This window comes from Mauremys reevesii, linkage group 1, assembly GCF_016161935.1.
Source record: "Mauremys reevesii isolate NIE-2019 linkage group 1, ASM1616193v1, whole genome shotgun sequence".
NCBI classification, from domain to species: domain Eukaryota; kingdom Metazoa; phylum Chordata; order Testudines; family Geoemydidae; genus Mauremys; species Mauremys reevesii.
The window spans coordinates 81,248,226-81,267,849 of NC_052623.1; the positions used below are offsets into that span (position 1 = coordinate 81,248,226).

Consider the following 19,624-nt stretch of genomic DNA (forward strand, 5'->3'; position numbering starts at 1 on the left):
TGACATATAATAAGTGAAGTAACTCATGCACATTTGCAGGACCAGATCTCAAGTAAATAAAAGCAATGAACCTATGCACTGGCGTTCAAATTTTGTATTTTATTTGTATTTCCTCTAAAAATAGTTAGTATTTTATTGATAGAGAATTATTATCAAGCTATATCACAGAGGACTATTAGGTTTACAGCCATAGTTCAGCCAAAGATTGAGTCATAATTTCAATTTAAATTCACATTGGGGGGCAGGGGGAAACTTGATCATTTAAATTAACTTCAAGATAAAGTGTGTCCCTACAAGGAATCTACAACTAAGCTACATTCATTTATATAATTTTTAAAAACCCCAAATCTGTTTAATCAGACCCAAACCATGAGGGAATACAATCAAAGGTCATAATTTTCTTTAAAATGTGGAATTTTTAAACCATTACCACTTCATTTGCTGCAGAGTATTTTAGAAACAAAATTAAAATGTGTTAATGTGTTAGGACTAGAAAGGGGCTAATGCACATGCTTAGTAGGGCCCGGACACCATAAACAGCCACTGCAGACCGATATGCCTTAGTGGAGTTCCATTGACTGGGCATTCATGAATAACTCATCCAGAGCAGTTGCAACCATACATTTAATAATCCTTCTTTTTTAAATAATATGTATATGTGCACAACATGTAATCACTCCATTTAACAAAGCTAAGCTTTCAAGGTGGCTCTCTCTTCCCTCCTTAAAGGAAAAAAAGGTGGGAGGGGGAAGTTCTACTAACAGGAAAATACACAAATGTAAAAATACATTTTGTGAAGCAGAAAAGTAAAGAAGGCACATTGTCCTGGATAAAAGACGGAGTAGTGTCACTTTGAATTTCTTTACTTCTCTGACACGGTCATGTTCTTTAATAATAATTTATAGTTTTTCTTTGTTCAACCTCCTATACATTCATATGACCAAAACCAACTGATTTCACAATATAAACATTCACTTTTAATAAAGAACCAGAATTAATGCTGGATTAGATGTCTCCTAAAACTGGTAAACATATACAGAGCCTTTTATAAATGGATTACTGATTAAAATTAGCCTCTTGTCAGTAGAAACTGAGCATTAACACTCAGATATCTACCTAAGTATGGACTGCAGAATTTGATCCCCAAGTCATTTCCAGAGCTTACGTTAGGGCCAGAAGGCATGCTATAGTATAGAATATCAGCATGTTTCCCAGTTTCCATCACATACCCCAGAATCCAAGCCTATATTTGAAAGGGGAAAGAAATCTATAGCTATCAGGGTTGTGAAGAACCGATACGTGAGTCTGCAGAGAGCCTGAAACAATAGCTCTGAGAAGTGTGACCTACCCTGTATAACTCATTAAGTGGTTAAATAAGATTCTCAGTATTGATACAATGCCCACCATCCCATAGTCCCCTTATCTGCTGCTTCTGGCTGCCTCTCCACCATGAAGCTGCATTAGTATCTGCCCTCAGAAGTTTCTGGGCCCAGGTTTTGCTGGCTCCCTGAACAGATGGCTCCTCACACAAGACAGAGTGGGCGGCAGCAGTAGGGGGTGGATTTCCAGCAGAAGAGAGAGAGAGTGGTGATGGAACCCTGAAAGCCCCAGCACCAGGATAATGTCTTTCACTGCAGCCTGACACAGCATTCCTAGAGGTAGGCAGGTCTATGGAGTCTAAATCACATAAGAAATAAAATGTAGAAAAAATATGCAAATAACAGGGGAAAAATAAAACTTTGAAATTGACAAAAAATAATTTCAAAAATATCAAAATTTGACAAACTCTTAAGAATCCTGTGCTGTGTGATTAGCCTTGTTAGGTCACTATGCATCAGCTAACAGGTTATATCATCTTTTCCTGTCTCAATATTATTAAGGTGGTCCTGCATTTAGCAGGGACTTTTCCAACTCTTTCCACTTGAAAACAGACAGAACAAAGAGGGCATGAGCAGGGGAATCTGTAGCAATTTGTCCAAAAGTTCCGGAATTATTGGTTTGGGCAGGTTTTAACAATTAAAGGGTTCTCTGAAATTATCAGTTTTATCAATCAGTGGGATTTCTTCTAATAGATGCAAGTGTGTGTGAGTGTAAGGAATAACAGATACTGGAAAGGATACTGAGAAAGGTATGAGGACACTTAGGAAAAAGAAGAAAAGGATTTATTTACTTTTAAAGAATAAGGAAGAAATAATTTTATGTTGTTCACAGTAAACGGATGTGGAATACAACCAGGCTGCTACTTTATACAAGTTTCATTTTAGAACAAAACAAATTGTTTAAAACAAAACATAACATCGTTAAGATTGAATCCATCATTAAACTGGGTGGGAAAGTAACTAGTGGGGCTAGTCCCACAAATCCCCTTTATGTTGCTCCCTGGCTGCAGCTTTTCCATTATCAGCATTTAGTTTGGTTTTTTTCCTAAACAGGCACTGCCTAATGGGCTTCCCCCAAAACCCAATAAATTAGCCAATCCTGATAAACTCAGGACTGGTCAATGTGCTAAGGGTTAAGGCAAAAAGAAATCTGCCTAATTTGTAGCAGCAATACAGGTGTCTAAAATGAATCTAATGATTTTGCCAGAACATGGTTGCACTTCAAACACTTCTGAAGTTATGAGGACACAGAGTAAAGTCTGAGGGAGCTTCAAATTAAACTTGTCTCTTTTACTCTAGTTTTTTTTGTAGAGGAAGGAGAAAGATGCGTCACTTAAAAATGTGCAAGAATGTAAGAGAAAGAAAAACCTATCAGAAAAACAAATGCTCAAAACTACTTAATTTCAGAGAGCAGAAGATGTTTACAGTATGATCATATTTAAAGACGAAGAAATGCACACACAAACCCACACACAAAATCAATGGCCTGATCAAAAGATTTGAGGATCTGAAGAAATATCATATTAGACTACCATGCTACCAACACTCACAAACAAAAAACAGATGAAACATTTGCCACTTTGTAACAAGCCCTCAAAACCTCACTCCAACCTCTAAGAGAGATGTAGATATCTTGTGGATGGTGTATGTAGCGAGATAATTATAAAACAGCTTATACATGCATAGATATATATGCAGGGGAGCAGAAACTGCACCACCACAACAAATAAAAACTATAATGATTATACTGCAAGCTCTGTTAAAAGGAATCACATCACGTAACCATAGGAACTAAACTGAATAAAAGTGTGTAGGAGCTAAGCACTGCATGAGATGTTAGCATTTAGTGACAGAGGATGAAATGAGGAGCGTGCTATTGGGAATGGGACACAGATGCATCTGTGTTAAGTGAATAAATACAATTAAGTCATGAAAAACTCCAAAAGAGGCAGTGGAGCAGATTCAAATACTATTCCAGAAGACAATGTTCTCCAAGAGTTATATAAGCCACATTGGAAAAAAGGTACTTTTTAAACACTTTCTACACAAAGATAAAACCAGGTACCAATGTGCCTGTTGCTACCTAAAAAGTCCAGGATTAAGGCAGAATTTCTGTATCTGAATTTGGAAGATATGAATGAAGTTATATCAGCTGACTCTAACCCTCACCCACCTAATCAAAAACTGTATAAGAACTAGGATTAACTATCACGCTGTCTCCCCTGTGTCTTGCCCTGTGTTTGGGCTTTAGAATCTATTAACCTCGTGGAGAATCAGCAGTGGGGGGAGAAGGGGGAAGGAACTCTGTGGAAGCACATCACCATTTCTGGTACAAACCCCACATTCTTATCCTTGATTTCTGTCCATCCAGGTACCCAGTCTGTTGGCTAAGAAAAATGCTATGAACTCTTTGCCTGGACAGCCAGGATGAAAGATGGAAATTAAGGGGTGGCAGGAGTTGGGGCTTCCCAGGACAGCTCATGACATGATCATAGCCTTCCTTTTTCATTCAATAGCATTTCTTTACATAGCCAAGGGCTTGAACACTCAGGTCTATTATATGAACTCCAGAATTTAGAGGCAGGGAAAAATATTTGGAAGTGAATTCAGACTCATATTCCTACCAACATTACAGGAATTTTATATAGCAGATCTTGTGTTCGGAACTTTTGCCAGGGCTAAAACTGCACAAATCTGGACCTAGTGGAATCTGAAATGATCATTAATGAAAATGTCACATATATGAATGTCAAAATGGGTAAAGTATTACACATACAAGTTTGATATGTCAGTTTGGGGAGGGGGAACTAGTTGAGATTAAGTCACAGACTAAGATGAAATACCAGATTGCCAATGGCAAATTCTGGGATCAGACTTGTTCACATGGAATGAGAGTGAATGTTTACTCATAGTAAATTATAACTCGAGATAATAGCTTAATTCCTGAATACAAAATGAAATACAGATCAGTCACACCAAATACACTCTATCATGGCATTCCACAAAGAGTAAAAGTTTTTTTAAAGGGTAAAACCATCCAGAAAAATCCAAAAGCAAAGTGTTAATTTAAGCAAATGATACAGATGGTTTAATGGCTATTGGAAAAACAAGAGTTGTGGAAGATTGTCCATAACTTACAATCTTACAAGAACAAATACTCAACTGCTGATCTTGTGATCACTTATATCCAAACTACTTTGTTCAAAACTGTTAGAACTAAATAATAACTAAGACTCCACTACAAATAGTTAACTGTACCTAATAGATCTGTCAATGCTGTAGAAATATTGCAATCAATCTGGGGCAGGCAGGGTACCACACTTTGCTCACAAGATGAACTGCACTATATATATGGCAACTGAAAGATAACATGGATATATATTAATTCGTTCTTTGTCATAAGGCCACTGTGAGGTCTCAAAGAGAGGAGCTATAAAGCAGGGGGAAAGTGGAGGTTAGCATCCAGGATACAAAAGGAACAGGATCCTTCCCCCATAAGAAAGAAGAAAGTAAATAAACAAAAAGTTGTACTGCAACAGATTAATGACAAGGGTATATTCAAAATTTAGGCAGCAGATTGAATCCAGCTACTGGAAGGAACATGATGGACTCAACTTTGTATATTGCAAAAGATACATCAAGAATCAGAACTTCTGTTTACTTACAGAGGAAAACATACCACAGAAGTGACACAACAGTGGTAAGCAGTGGGAATATCAAGTGATGGCAGAGCTTTTATAACCAATTATGAGTGGTTTTCATCAATTAATTTTGCATCATAATATACTTCTGAGATAAGTATTCTCCATTTTGCAGTTAAGGAAATTGAGTCACAGAAAAATATAGTGATTTGCCCAAGGTCTGGGATGAAGTCTGGGAACAACCAGGCCTTTGACTTCTCAGTCCTCTACAACATATGCTTCCGTCTCTTTAAAAACAGTCTCCAGTTGGTCTGCCTTCTGAGAGAGTTTATATATTGCATGGGATGACATTAGCAAAAAACAATAATATAGTGCATTGTGGATAAGGGATTCATTATAATTCTGGTAGTATTCTATCAGGTCTTAGCAAATTCATGCAGGAAATGCTACTGCAGATGTAAGTCAAAAGGACAACTTGTATGATGACTGGTTCTCCTTGGAAAAGTAGCTCTAAGTTCATTTTGTGTTCAATAAGCTTGTTGCCTGAAACATTAGATATGATGTGATGATTACGTGCTTGACCCCTCCAGGCTGCTTACTGAGATATAAAATGATCTTTGTGTGTTATACATTCATGTACTTGTTCTTTTGCAAGGTCCAAAGACAACTAGAAACTGAATTTTTGTGTATCAATTTGCTCTCATGGGATCCTCCTTCCTGGGCCTTTAAGGGTTATTTCCCCCAGGAATGCAACCCCATTAGAGGCATTTTATTATCTAATATAAATGACTTAAATAGCTCCAGCTGTATTTTATTAATCTTAAACTCTAATCTTTCTTGCAGGCGTTTCAGTCACCTAGAGTTCGCAACTCCACTGGTGTTTGCTTTTTCCTCAGAGATTTCATTTGTGTGCCTAGAATCAGCGCTCCACCCACTTACCCTGCCCTATGACAAGGTTTCAGCATGGCTGCCCAATGTTTCCCATGCTGATTCACTTGTACATATAGTGCCGATATTCCTTGAACATTTAAATTCTTGGGCAAAAGCTGGAAAATTACATTTAATAGAAAAAGTATAATCGATCCCCAAATAAATTTAATGAAAACATGAACCATCATTCTGGAACATATAAACATGGATCCATCTTTTACTGAACAGAATATGTAACACTGTTAGTAGATCATGTGTAAATAAAGAAAAAAATGCATTTGCACTTCATTGATTATGTCATTCAAAGATAGTACTCTAATTCCATGGCTTCTTAGCATTCAGGAACCTGCTTTGAAATAGAATTGCAGTAAAGAGATGTGAACAAGCAGAACATCCACAAGCGTCAAACCAAATCCTGCTACCCTAACCCAATGAGTAGTACCTTACTCAACAAATATTCCTATTGGCAGAAGGTGGCAGAACCAGTTCCATAATGAGAAAAACACAAAATATGAAGATACCCAAATCTGTAGTGTTTTTAAGATGACAATGTGACTCCAAATTTAGCAGATCAGTCTTATTCTCTGTAGTGTTAATTAAGATAAATCCCACATGCTTGAAGGAGAAAACGACCATCCACTGCTAATCTGGCAAAAAATTCTTTTCATTAATGATTACATATAAAAGTAGGCTGGGTGGACATCCACCGTAGATACCAAGTGGAAAACTTTGTTGAAAGCTCTCATATTCAGAACAAGAGGGCTGCAAACAAACAAGGGATCTATTGATTTCCTCATTGTTGTTCTACTGAATACCTTTGCATGAAATCTAAACTACAGGAGAATCTCATTAATTCATACAAACGACCAAGACTCCCACTGTGAACCAATGCATAAAATAAAACAATAAATAATAAAAATAATAATGAAATGATGAAACAATAAAAATAAACATCACAATATATATCCGGTAACAACTGTTTCATTTCAATTACAAATAATACTTTATAATAGTATGTGGAGTTGGTGGAAACCCCTATACTTAAGGTTGCTTAGAACTTCCCAGTACAAACACCCATTTCAATTGCTTATAACTTTGATCTGAAATTTTAATTGCTTCCTCTCTATCTTCCTTTTTTTTTCTTTTTTTTTTTTTAGTTTCAGCAAAAACAGTTCAGCCATTTCCAAGAACAACCTTCAGGAAAAATGGGTTCTTAAGCCAATGTAAAAAAAAAAAAAAAAAGCTTTTGTAAAGATCTCTAGCACACCTCTACGCTTTGAACCATAAACTGTAAATTTGGTAGAAGGATAATTCTGAGGTCAGAGAAGCGCCTTTTACGGTTCACATGAATATCCATCCTGATTTGGCAAACTTGAGCCACTGAAAGACACTATTTACAGATGCTCAGTGGATTGAAATCTCATCCACTTAGTCATATTGCCTTTCAGGATGAATGTGACAAATCTAGGCTATTTGGCTGAGCTGTAGCCATTAGATCACACTCCTCTCCACAGACAGGAATAGAACCTGGAAATCCTGATTCCCACATTCTACTGCTGTATGGCAAATAGTTGTGCAAACAACCAGTAAAATGTATCACGTCCATCTCTACTGGCTGGTCCACACACATTGTACCAGCCTACTGATGCTACTAGCTTCTCCTTTAGCTGAAGTGATAATGGTCTATGCTGTGGATCTAATGTTCCTCGTTTCCAACTTTGGAGGATGTCCCATATGGTGGAACCATATGGTTCCACATGACGGAATTTATTTGTTTGTTTTTTATTTTACTGAGAGCTTAGGAAATTACATACAAAAAAAAATTAAAAGAACAAAGGGCTTGTCTACACCAGCAGTTCTCGAACTATGGGGTGGGCCTCCCAAGGGAGGCAAGAGGTGTGTGCCTTTTTGCTGTTATTTTTTTAACAGTTCCAGCTGTCAGCCCCAGAGGGCTGAGACTAGTACAGAAGGGCTGTGCATACCTGGGAGGTGGGGAGGATTGGATAAAGGAGGCAGTCAGAGCCCCGCCGCCCCAGGGCTGACAGCTGGAGCCCCACTGCCCCGGACTCTGGCCCTTTTTCCCTCTCCCCACCACCAATACCTCACTGGGAGGCAGTCTTGGGTCAGGGTCTCCTTTCTCCCCCCCAGTCCGTCACCGGTAGAGGGCAGTGGGGCTCCAGCTGTCAGACACGGAGTGGAAGCAGCAATGCACAAGGAAGGGTGGCAATGGGGCACTAAATCTGCTGTGAAAAGTGATGTTGACAAATATCACTTTTCACATTGCCACCCTAACTTCTGAAGCACCCTTCAGAGATGGGCAGAGGTATATGTACTGGAAGGGGCACAGAATGGGGGCGCAATCAAATAAGTTTGAGAACCACGGGTCTACATGAACAATTTCTTTGCAGCAAGGTGGGGTGTGGGTCTAGCCTGCACTAACCTTCTGCAAACTAACTGTCCATGTGGACCCTGCTGATACACATTAGCAGTTTATTAGTACGCTTTGATCTAGTCCTTACCTAAACAGGACTAGATCAAACTGCATTAACAAACTATTAATGCATGTCAGCAGAGACCAAGCGGACAGTTAGTTGGTGGCAGGCTAGTGCAGGGCAGGGTCACACCCCTGCTTACTGCAAACTAACTGTTCAAATACAAAAGCCCTAAGGTTCCAAAATAAAGCTCTCAGAAATCAGGAATTGTCCCCCCTCCCCCCTCGGGCAGCCCTGAAAAACTATGTTGTACTAAGATAAGAACTTCCTAGATGACTATGTGTAATTAAGGGTCAGATTGTAGATCCCTTACTCACACTGCTAAGCATTGACTTCTTTGAGTAATCCCTTTGACTTCAATGGGACTGTCTGCATGAATAAGTGCTCAATAGGATGAGTATAGGCGTCATAATCTGGCCCTTAAATCTTTGCTGAGAACTGGGCCAGGACCATTTTGCATTTAAATTTTAGTGGGGATTTATGAAATGTGTGGATTAGCAAAATTTTACTGTATCCACATCTAGTCTGACAAAATTATGGTCTCAGTGAGACTTACAAACTGATGAACAGTGAAAGTATTGCTTTTCAACTAATTGTCAAAACTCCTCATTGTGATAAAGTAGAACAAGCTAGCCATTCAACAAGACAATAAGATGACAAAAGCATGACAATCTTTTCAGATCAGGACAGGTGGCCTGTATTAAAACCATAATTAAAATGTAAAAAGCTATGAAATAATATATTTACAGAGTTTAGTCTACTATATCTTCCTAGCCATACATCAACAAGTGAACATGATAAAAGCTCTCACATTAATTATAGTGACTATTTCCTTAATGAAGTGCAAAAATGTTTGCATAATCTGATTCGGTTTATTGAATTAGTTTACAGTTTATCACTCTAAAAATAGGCATTGTTGCTTAAGTTTACAATATATTATCTTATTTCCAACAGGTAAACAGCTCAATATACAGTAGTAATCAACTGAAAGCACTTTTCAGATTAAGAATCATGAAATTACCAATAGCCTAATACTGTGCTAATAAGTACCTATTTTAGAAATAAATTTGTCAATGTTACTTACTGTCTACCATCAGTATCTTCTTTATTTAAAAAAGCTGTACATGCCTAAACTGGGTAACTGGCAAATCATATTACAGTACCTTCATCCTTCCTTACTCCATTCCCATATTGGTAATTCTCATACTCACACATTGTATTAGCTGGAAATTCTAGGTCCTGGTCCTGCACAAATTTACTCTCAAGTTTACCTTTTTGCACACAGTACTCCAATTCAACTCAATTGGTCACTTGCATAAAGTTAAATCCTTTAATAAGCATTTGCAAGATCGGGTCTTTACGTTGTAAGAGACTGTGTCTTTTTATGTCCTCTATAACATGTATGCTTTTGGGTGGGATAATAATAATAATAATGACACTTTATTAGGTAGAACTGATAAAGTTTGTTTAGATGCCAAAAAATATAATTTAAACATGAAGAAATTAACATTAAATTATTCCATGATTGCTTTAACTGGCTTTGAACACCAAGCTGCTACTTTAAGAAAAACACTGCCACACCATACCAACAGCTGTACTTTGTTAACTCCATACTTGGCCTCCATAGTCAGGAAGTAAAACTTCCAAAACCAGGGAAGAGTGGTGGAAATGATGTTACAGAGTTCAGCAGGCTTTGAAAAGACATTGGAAGTTGGAACACATTTTTACTGACCCAGGCCCAAAGTAAGAAATAGTAATAAGGGAGAGATCACTCTTATAGTGCCACGTTATCATTCAAAGCTGAGTAAAAGAGAAAAAAAGGAAAATAACAAAGACAGGAAGCAACTTAAATAGCAGAGTGTATTGCAAGCCCATTATAATGTCTTTACACTGGAAACGAAGGATTTTGGCATCAGATGGGGCAAAAGTAATAACCGGAGGAAAGTTCATCCCTCATAAAACACATTTGCTGAAGAAATAAGACAAAAACTGTGATTAAGTTAATGTAATAAAATGAAGTGTGTAAAGTGCTTTGAAATTATGGGATGAAAGAAGCCGTGTAACTGAAAAGTAGTATTTTTCTCTCTCCATAAATATGCCATATATTTCTGATTTCTGAAAGCACTTTACATCTGCATTTTATCTCTATAAACAGGAGAAAAGTGCAGTCACTAAGAGAGGTAAGAGGAGCACTTGAAGTATCACTGCTTCAGTACCACACATTTCAAATTAAAGATGTTGCTCAGTGGGCCAAGTAGAAGACTCAATTAGGGAGCTTTACCAAATGCTTTCTGTGCCTACAATACTCTGCTGTTTAAACGTATTGATTAAAAAAAATGCTTAATTGACAATATGAAAAGTGACAGCAATTGCTTTTCAATTTTCTGGGGAAGTGGAATAATGGAGAGTTTATATTACACCATATATTGTAGTTACAGATATTAAAAAACACAGGAAAAAAAGCCAGAAAGTTAGGACCCATCATAAATAAACACAACATGAGACATGATTACAAAAGAGGACAGGACTGAAGAATATGCAGGCGTTCTGGAACAATTTGTATAGTTGCCATGCACCCCTAGTTTCAGCACCTATAAATCTGTAACCTGTACCCTGAACCCTGCCACCTAGGGCTGAAACGCTTCGGCTTTGGACGGTGGGGCTCAGGGCTTCGGCTTCAGACCCAGCCCCAGGTCCCAGCAAGTCTAATGCCAGCCCTGGTGACCCCATTAAACAGTCTGAGAACTGCTAGTCTAGTGGAATGCGTTTTGTGAAACATAGAGTTTCAAGTTGGTTGATTGCAAAATATGTCCACCAAGTTTGACTTTTAAAATTGAACTATTTTTTTTTAATTCTGAAATCCAGTTGATTATTTTTTCATGCTACCATCTTCCTTATCCTCAGATCCAGCTCCTTCCCTCCTAATCATTTTATCTTCCATGGTCAGCTCTGTGACTCAATACCAGCTGATATTCAGCATCACATAATCAACAGGAAGCAGAATACAGAGTGGTATGAAGACAGGAGAAAAGGGACCAGAAGCATGACTGGGGAGACAGGAGCAGGGAAAATGGTGATTTTTTTCATTATTAAAAATTATAGAGGTTCATGAAGGTCACCTAGTAAAGAATTTGATCTTTCCTGACCACTTCTCTCCTTTTGCATAGGAGCAAGAAATTTCTATTGTTCTTCTTGTCTTATGAGCTAAGATTGCAAGAGTTGTATGTTTAATCTATCTAGGTGCTTATCCTCTGTGCCACATATGATTTTAAAAATCAAAATAACAAATACTCTGCTTCATAGCTTCATTGACTTCAGTTGACGTCCAACAGAAGTGAGGTGTCCAAAAGGACACCAAGTTTCAAAACTGAGCTAACAATTATAGAGTAGAGATGGGTGAGGTAATATCTTTTATTGGACCGCCTTCTCTCTTTCATATCCTGGGACCAACACAGCTACAACAACACTGCAAATAATTTGAGAGCAATCTGTTCTTGAGGAGGCATCTCTTCAAAGTCCTTTTCTCTTCCCACCCTCATCACCACAGTCAGGCCTGGATTCAGCTTCAATAAGATGTTTATCCCAAGCACTGAAAAATGTGGAATACAGTGCTGTTTACATTTGAGAGAATGACTATCTTGATCTGGGAATAGTCCACGAAGTACTGCTAGTTTAAACCTGCCTCACCAGCTTCCCAGTCCCCCAGTTTTGCCTCACCAGTTCCCACAGGTCCTTGTCCTGCTCCTTTTCTTAATATTTATACTGATACCTTGTTTGCTGAGAGTGCGCACTGAGCACCATCAATGTGCTCAGCACTGTGTAAAAGCACACAACAGAACACAATCGCTCCATCAGGAGGCTTATTATCAGAAATAAAGGAAATAAACATCAATTAAACCCAAACACACCAGTCAACTATGGGCTGGAGACACACTTTTTTTAAAAATTAATACTGTGGTTAGTGTTTAATTAATTTTAACAACTCAAGTGGGGGGAGGTCAACATTGATAAGTCCTCCAATCAGTGTGTTTCTATGGAAGATTGTAAGGAGATGATAAGAGTTTACCACACAAAGAAAAGACACATGCCAGAAGTAGTGGAAGTGTGAAAAAGGCATATGGAAGACGACTTCAGAAGAAGGCTGGTTAGGCTATTATAAATGAGGTTCAGGCAGTATCAAACACATTAATTCACAGATGGGAAAAAACTATTTGAAGGGAAACTTGATGAGAAAATTCCCAGGTCAACTTTTTTAATATAAAACATATGGGGTACTTGTGATACCAGCACTGTATTAAACACAAAGTGGCATACAATTGAGAGGACTTACAGCTGCATATTTAATATGGGCTAACCCTGCTGGTGTCCCACTGATTTTTTTTGTAAGTAAAAATAGACTGCCTATCTTTAGGTTTGTTTGTTTGTTTGCTTGTTTTAGGGTAACATTTGTAGAGTTTTATATCAATAACAGAAGTTCTAATTATATAGTGTGACAATAAAATGGTTAAACTATGGCACACAATCATTTCCACTACAGCATGCCTCATAGCACAGGGAAGAAGAAGGGCCAGGAAGTAGAAGTGGATTACACGTTTGACCACTTTTGATAGCAGGTGGCTGCCCCTTCTGATCATTTCCTCCTCAAAATCATTTCCCTTTTCTAAAGGGTTCCAGCACCTCCTCTTTTCTTCTTCTTGTTAGAACCCAAACTCTCTCTCACTCTGTTCTCACTATGAACCCACCCTTTCTTCACCTTCTCTCCCATTATTCTTTGGTAGAGGGGGCTATGGACAAAGACAGTCAACACACCCATGACATGATGCATTCAGTGTCATGGGAAACAAGGCCATTGGTAGGGCAGTAAGTATGGATGGCTCCCAGTGACAGAGTCATAGTAATGAAGAGGAAACAGAACGGGGAAAACAAAGAGGAAATTGAGAAGAAAAGTACTATTAACTATTCAAAAAAGTTCACCATTGCTAATCTACTGCAAAGCTCATTATTATAGACAGCTACCCTCTTGTGAAGAATAAGAGTTGTCATTACCATGAACTGAAGGACATTTTTAGAAGCTAAACTACTTTATAGGTTGTACCTTCACATTAACATATCAGTCCAGATGCCACTGGACATTATCCACAAATTGGCATATTATGCTCAGGAAAGGACAAAGCTGCAAATGTATGGGTGTTTCAGATCAGAAATGAGGGTGGTCCAACAGAACTATGAGAGGGTGAAAGACTGATTTGTTTATTTTAAAGGTTTCACTAACCACAGCACCCAGGAAGATTCACAGACAAATAAAACAAATCCAATAACCAGAAATGCATCAAAAATGAACCATATAAAAAGAACGATTTTGAAACAAACCCAATCAAGCTGTGTTTAGTAGTTCTATCATCCTCTCTTTTTCATGAATAATTGTACCAATAATAATTGTCATCATCTCTAGGCTTTACTATTAGATGCCATGTATTTCTGAGCAAGATGTGCACCAGTATCTTTAAACACTTCCCTAGAACAGATGGTTAAAACTACTCAATCTCACAGAATAGTGAATATTGAGGTCTTTCTGGGGGGAAAAGAATTCCAAATGCCAAATTCCCTGAAGTGGATTAGATACCTGAAACCATTTGCAGGTGAGCAATGTACCTGTTTCTTGTTCCCATAATTGGTGGAAGAAAGGAGGAAAAAAGGAAGAGACATCCCCCACACACTTTATTTTAATAAATGGGTGTGGTCAATGGTTTGGGGCATTACATTAAACAAAAATGATCATTTGAGATTAAAAATAAAACATTTAGCCAAACATTTTACAAAATGCAAATGAGAATGTCCAGTGATCATATTGTCTATTTTCTGTCTTCTGTAATGTTCATATCATCTAAGCATACCACAACGTCACTGACTGAAAATAACAAGTCTTGGGGAAAAAATAATAATGGAAATGGAGGGAGTTCTGAAAACTATATTTAACAAAAAATCCTTAGCTAAGCTTATCATTGGAATGAAGCCATAAGTCCAACGAAGTTGGCATTGCCTCACACTATATAGTATAATGCAAGATGACAGAGGTAAACATCCATGATGCATCACAACAACATACCCACTTATGAAATTTGAGGCAAAGCAAGTTCAGCTTACCATGTCTCCCTGTGTGTTTGCTGTATTAGCCCATAACTCTACTATAAGCCCTCAAGTGATTTTTTTCCACACACTATCCCTCAATAGACTATGCAATACCCTTAAACAGCCTGTTGCCTTGCTTAGATCTTTGCTTACTCTCAACTTTTAAAATGTAATAAATATTTATTGTGTCCCTAACTTATTTCAAATCTCTCTTGGCATCACACAAGCAGCTGGCTCCAAAGCGGACATGACTTTTGCCAGTAGAACTTCTGCAAAAAGAGAGTGACCTATTTTCTCCTTATGTGAGGGAGTATCAAACTGCTGGTCCTCAGGTAAAGAAGTTTATTTTTCCCTAACAAGGATTGCAAGGATTTGGGCCAGTGAAGAAAGAACAGGTTTCCAAACAATAGATGCGTGACTCCTAGTTCTAGATCCCAATCTGGGATTGTGAATTGGAATGCCTTGACAAAGTGGGAATTTTCTGTAATACTTTTATGAATCCAATGTGAGCCTCAGTTTCCACTATATTTTGCATGGCTACCCAGTGGAGAAAAAGGACTAAGTTTGTGCTCAGGGCAGGCTAATAGACATAGGTGTATGTGTGGCCTAGTTATCTGAGCCTGAAGGGGTCACTAAAAAGGACTGGCCAAGGCTGACCCCATATCAATGGAAAATCTGAGAAGACAATGAAAAACCCAATCACCAAGATATTGACACCTAGCAACCAGAGGGGGATGGATTTCCCCAACTCTCAGCAGGGAAGCTGAGCAAAGACCCCAGCACAAGAACAAAGGACTGGAGAGGTGTGAGGCAGAGGAGAAGCATTGGGTTCTGGAGGAAGCTGGGGGCTCTCTCTTGCCTGGGAACTGACTAAGGAGGTGAGACTGGGAGATAGACAGAACCTGAAAATGGAGTTTTACTAAAGTCTGGCTCGGGTTCTGGGCAAACCAGAATGGCCTTTGCTTTAACCTTCTTTTCTCTAAGCTACCCTAAGGATTTCCTATGCTGTGTTCCACTTGACTAATAGACCCTACTATTTTGAAAACTCTGCCTGAGTGTCACTGCAAATACTGGGTGAGGTACACTAATCCTTGAAGAGTGTACAGGTCTCTACGAGGAGTCTGTCTCAGTTGGACTTGCCAAACAGCCTTCATGGTATGAGGCAGGAGGGCTCAAGACCAATGGGTTCGGTCTCAGGAGGCAGTAAGGCCAAGTGGCCTTCCCTGAAGAAAGAGTGAGACCCCGTGGGGTCTGGCACATAGAAGAGGGTCCTCCAAGAGACATTCCAAAGCCAGGGATGTAGCACCAATCCTATGGATAAGTGACACCCGGCCATGACAACTCTGTCTTTCAGATCAGAACAGTCACACCTGCTCCCCTTGCAGTAACCATCAAACAAAGCTGACATACCCAATAAGGTTTCCCCTCCAAATATCAACATTCAAATATCTTATCAGTCAAGTAGAAGCCAAAAGGGCTGGGTTCTTAAACTTTTTGTAATATGAACTACATCTTAATAGAAAGATTGTCTCATAACCCAACTCCCCTCCAAAATGAAATTGTGCAAAACCCCTCCCACTTCTATCCAGGACCATCTTACAGTCCTGCGGCAACGACACCAATTTTTTATATGGATAAATAATTTTAGCTAAAAATGCATTAACTTTTTTCCCTATAATGTGACTGTGATTTGCTAAGTGGAAACAAGGGGAATTAGCATCAGTGGGCCATAGACCACAGTTTGAGAACTGCTGCAATAGGGAAGACAGCAGAAGACAAGGAAGCAAATTCCACCCAGACATTCAAAATAAAATTACATGTAGAGAAGTTTAGTACAGAGAGCAGCAAATGGACAGATACAAGGCCTAACACTGGGTATATACATTATGGAAGGGAACTTAAGGAAGGTGGAGAATCAGCTAAAGGAAGAGACCCTAGCTATTCTGCACTCCAGGAGTGGCTTGATTTTGTTTTGTTTATTTTTAGAAACCTTTAAACATCCTAACCAAGAAATGTGTGAGAAAAAAATTCACAATATGAGTTTTCAGTGCATGTAAAATGGTGCGTTTTCATTATCAGCACTAACATTAATTACAATTACTGTAATTCCCTCTTGGCAGACCTCTCCCTGGGGCTGCTCTGTCACTTGCAGTTGATTCAGAATACAGCAGTGCAACTGCTCACTCATATAAGCTATTTTGATCATATTTTAAGCCCACCCTGCTTTATTTACATTAGCTGTCTTTAAAATGGTGGACTGACTTTCACTTGGTAGTGCTGGATCTTAAAGTTCTTATCTTGGCTGCCTCAGTCTATATACAAGACCTGACAATATTTGTCCTCATATTCCACCTACTGTTTAAGGATCTCACCGTCTCACTCCATGTTTATGAAGCAACCTAGAGTGCTCCCATCCTCCCTAAAGATGTCCTATGAATCACCACTGTTCTCCCTATATTTATTGTCTTCCCTTCCAAACCATTTCCCATTTTTTATTAAGCTGGACCCCTCATTTGATTTTATATGTTGGTATTTTAAGGAGCTGGTATTCTATATTTTATTATATTATATTTATGATTAATTTGTTATCCTGAATACTTTTGGAAGGGAGCAAGAGAGGAACTGGGGACTATATAAATAATTCTTATTATTACAGTTAATTCATACATTGTTGCTTGAAATGATGAAGCCACAAAATCCAGAAATGGTGACACCAGCAACTGGGATTTGCTCTTATCTATCACCCAGAAAACCTTCAATAAAAGTAAATAAAAAATGATCATGTTGCCTGATTTTTTATTTCTCTTATCACCCTCCTCTCCATTTTTCCCTCTGTGTATTTTTCTCCAACTTCTTTCACACCACCTAATTTGAACAAATATTTCTCCTGATTATTTTTCCTTGATGTTCTTCTTTCTCTCTCACTCCATCCCTGACAAATTTCTCTTTCCCTCTATCCCTTCTGATCATTCCCTCTCCAAAATCATTTTCTTTCCCCTAAGGGTATAACCGCCTTCTCTTTTCTTCCTCATGCTAGAATTTGCTCCCACTCTGTTCTCTCTGTGAATCCACCATACTTCCTTTTTCACCAGTTTTCCTCTCTCTTACTATGCTTTCCCCTTCTCTAAACCTGATTCCCCGTTTCTCCCTAGCCCTGCCCCACAAGAGTACTTTCCCTTATCCCACAAGATGTTGTCAGTCCTGCCTACCCAACATACGCCTGCCTTGCCCATTACATCCTTGCTACCAATGGCTACCAATCTTGCCCTTACCCTTTCTTGTCTTCTCCCTAAATGTCCTCCTACCATCTGTCTCCCTTCTCTCTCTCCCTCCCTCTCTCCCAGTCTTTATCCTTGCAAAGATCCCTTATTCTCCTCAAAGGCTGCGTTGTGATCCCACTGCCTTCTCCTCTTAGATCTGTCTATAGCAATGTGTCTCTTGCTGAAGAGAAAGTCAGTGCTAAAGATAACAAAGAATCCTGTGGCACCTTATAGACTAACAGACGTTCTGCAGCATGAGCTTTCGTGGGTGAATACCCACTTCTTCAGATGCAAGAGAACTACTTGCATCTGAAGAAGTGGGTATTCACCCACGAAAGCTCATGCTGCAGAACGTCTGTTAGTCTATAAGGTGCCACAGGATTCTTTGTTGCTTTTACAGATCCAGACTAACACGGCTACCCCTCTGATACAGTGCTAAAGATGAAGATGAGGAAGTAAGTGGGTACCTGGGGAAGGAGTGGGGGGATTCAGATCAGCCTTGCAGAGGATAAAGGGGCTCCTGCCAGCCTGAAAAGTAAGGAGATGGAATGAGGCTGAGGGCCAAGGGTTCCATAGCAACTCTTCCATTAGGATCTTCCATCTACATGGATTCGGTCTTCTATGTACAGTAGTAGGCCCCTCCTGTTTATTTCAATGGGACTATCCTAATAACATCCTACCTCCATACGGCAGCAGAATCTGACCCAGTGTTTATTTTTTCACCTTAAAAAAGATGATGGCAGTTTAATTAAGTGACAAAGCGTTGCCTAAGTGGCCATTACTATAATCAAAAGGAAGGCAGACATTCTTCCCATTGAAACATAACATGGGCATGATTTGAGTGTGAGAAATCATAAGGGATGTTTCGGCAACAAGTAGTTACTCAAACTAATAAACTCAGTTCTCTGGGGCAGGCACATTACTGATGATACCAACTATTGTACAAATGGTCAGATAAAGAGGCAAAAAAGAGCAGTCACAAGGATCACTGATCTGTTCAAAACACAAGGACTGAGGGAAGGATAGTGGAGGATAAAAACAATAAGGTAAGAAATACTATGCTTCAAAGGACAATTTTTTTAATAAAAACAAGAGAAAATACTATAAAGGGCTATTGTCTACTCAAGTGTTTGTATTGTAAAAAGTTGTGCTGCTAACTTTTCTAGTAGACAATACATTGACATGACAATAAGATACTCCATATTGCAGCATAAGTTATGTGATATTATGGTGTTGGTTTTGTATATTTTTCCTTTTTTATTGTTTGTGATTATTAAACAAATGGACGTAAATCAACCAGCCATAAGATTTCAAGTGTTAATGCATTACTAACAGTCCTACCTGTTGGCGGGATGATTCCAGGAGACATTAGACCTGGGACAGAGTGTGGCATGATATGAGAATTCTCTGGGGAGGTGACACTTTGAGTCCTCTTAGGAGGCCTTCCAGGTCTAGAACTGAAACAAACAAACAAAATTTTTTTACAATTAAGCTGTTGTCTTACACATCATTTCAAAGTTGTTTCAAGTGGTAACATGGACTGTAAATAAATTTGTTTCAAGGACGGTTGCTTTTGCAGTTAGATGTAATAGACTTCCATCACTAATTAGATTACATGCTGAATTCATTTTCCTCATTGAAGATCAGCCGCTCTTGATGCATAATTCATAGCCTGCACCTCGTTACCTGCTTCTTCATATTAATATCTATACACAGTTTGAATTGCCTCGTTTGCATATGCTAAAGTTCTGCATGCAGCCTTCAGCACGAAAATTATGCACTAACTTGTAATA

General features: G+C 38.7%; 1 protein-coding gene across 5 annotated transcripts in view; it reads right to left on the reverse strand.

The window, feature by feature from the left end:
* Positions 1 to 19,624, reverse strand: part of DACH1 (dachshund family transcription factor 1) — a 470,395-nt gene that overhangs the window by 252,375 nt on the left and 198,396 nt on the right. For all 5 annotated transcript variants that reach the window (XR_005592968.1, XM_039520998.1, XM_039520997.1 and 2 more), the window contains exon 2: positions 19,173 to 19,288. Coding sequence is in view for 4 of the 5 variants with exons in the window: in XM_039520998.1 (XP_039376932.1) it covers positions 19,173 to 19,288 (116 nt within the window). In the remaining variant the exon portion in view is untranslated. The remainder of the gene's footprint in view (positions 1 to 19,172; positions 19,289 to 19,624) is intronic.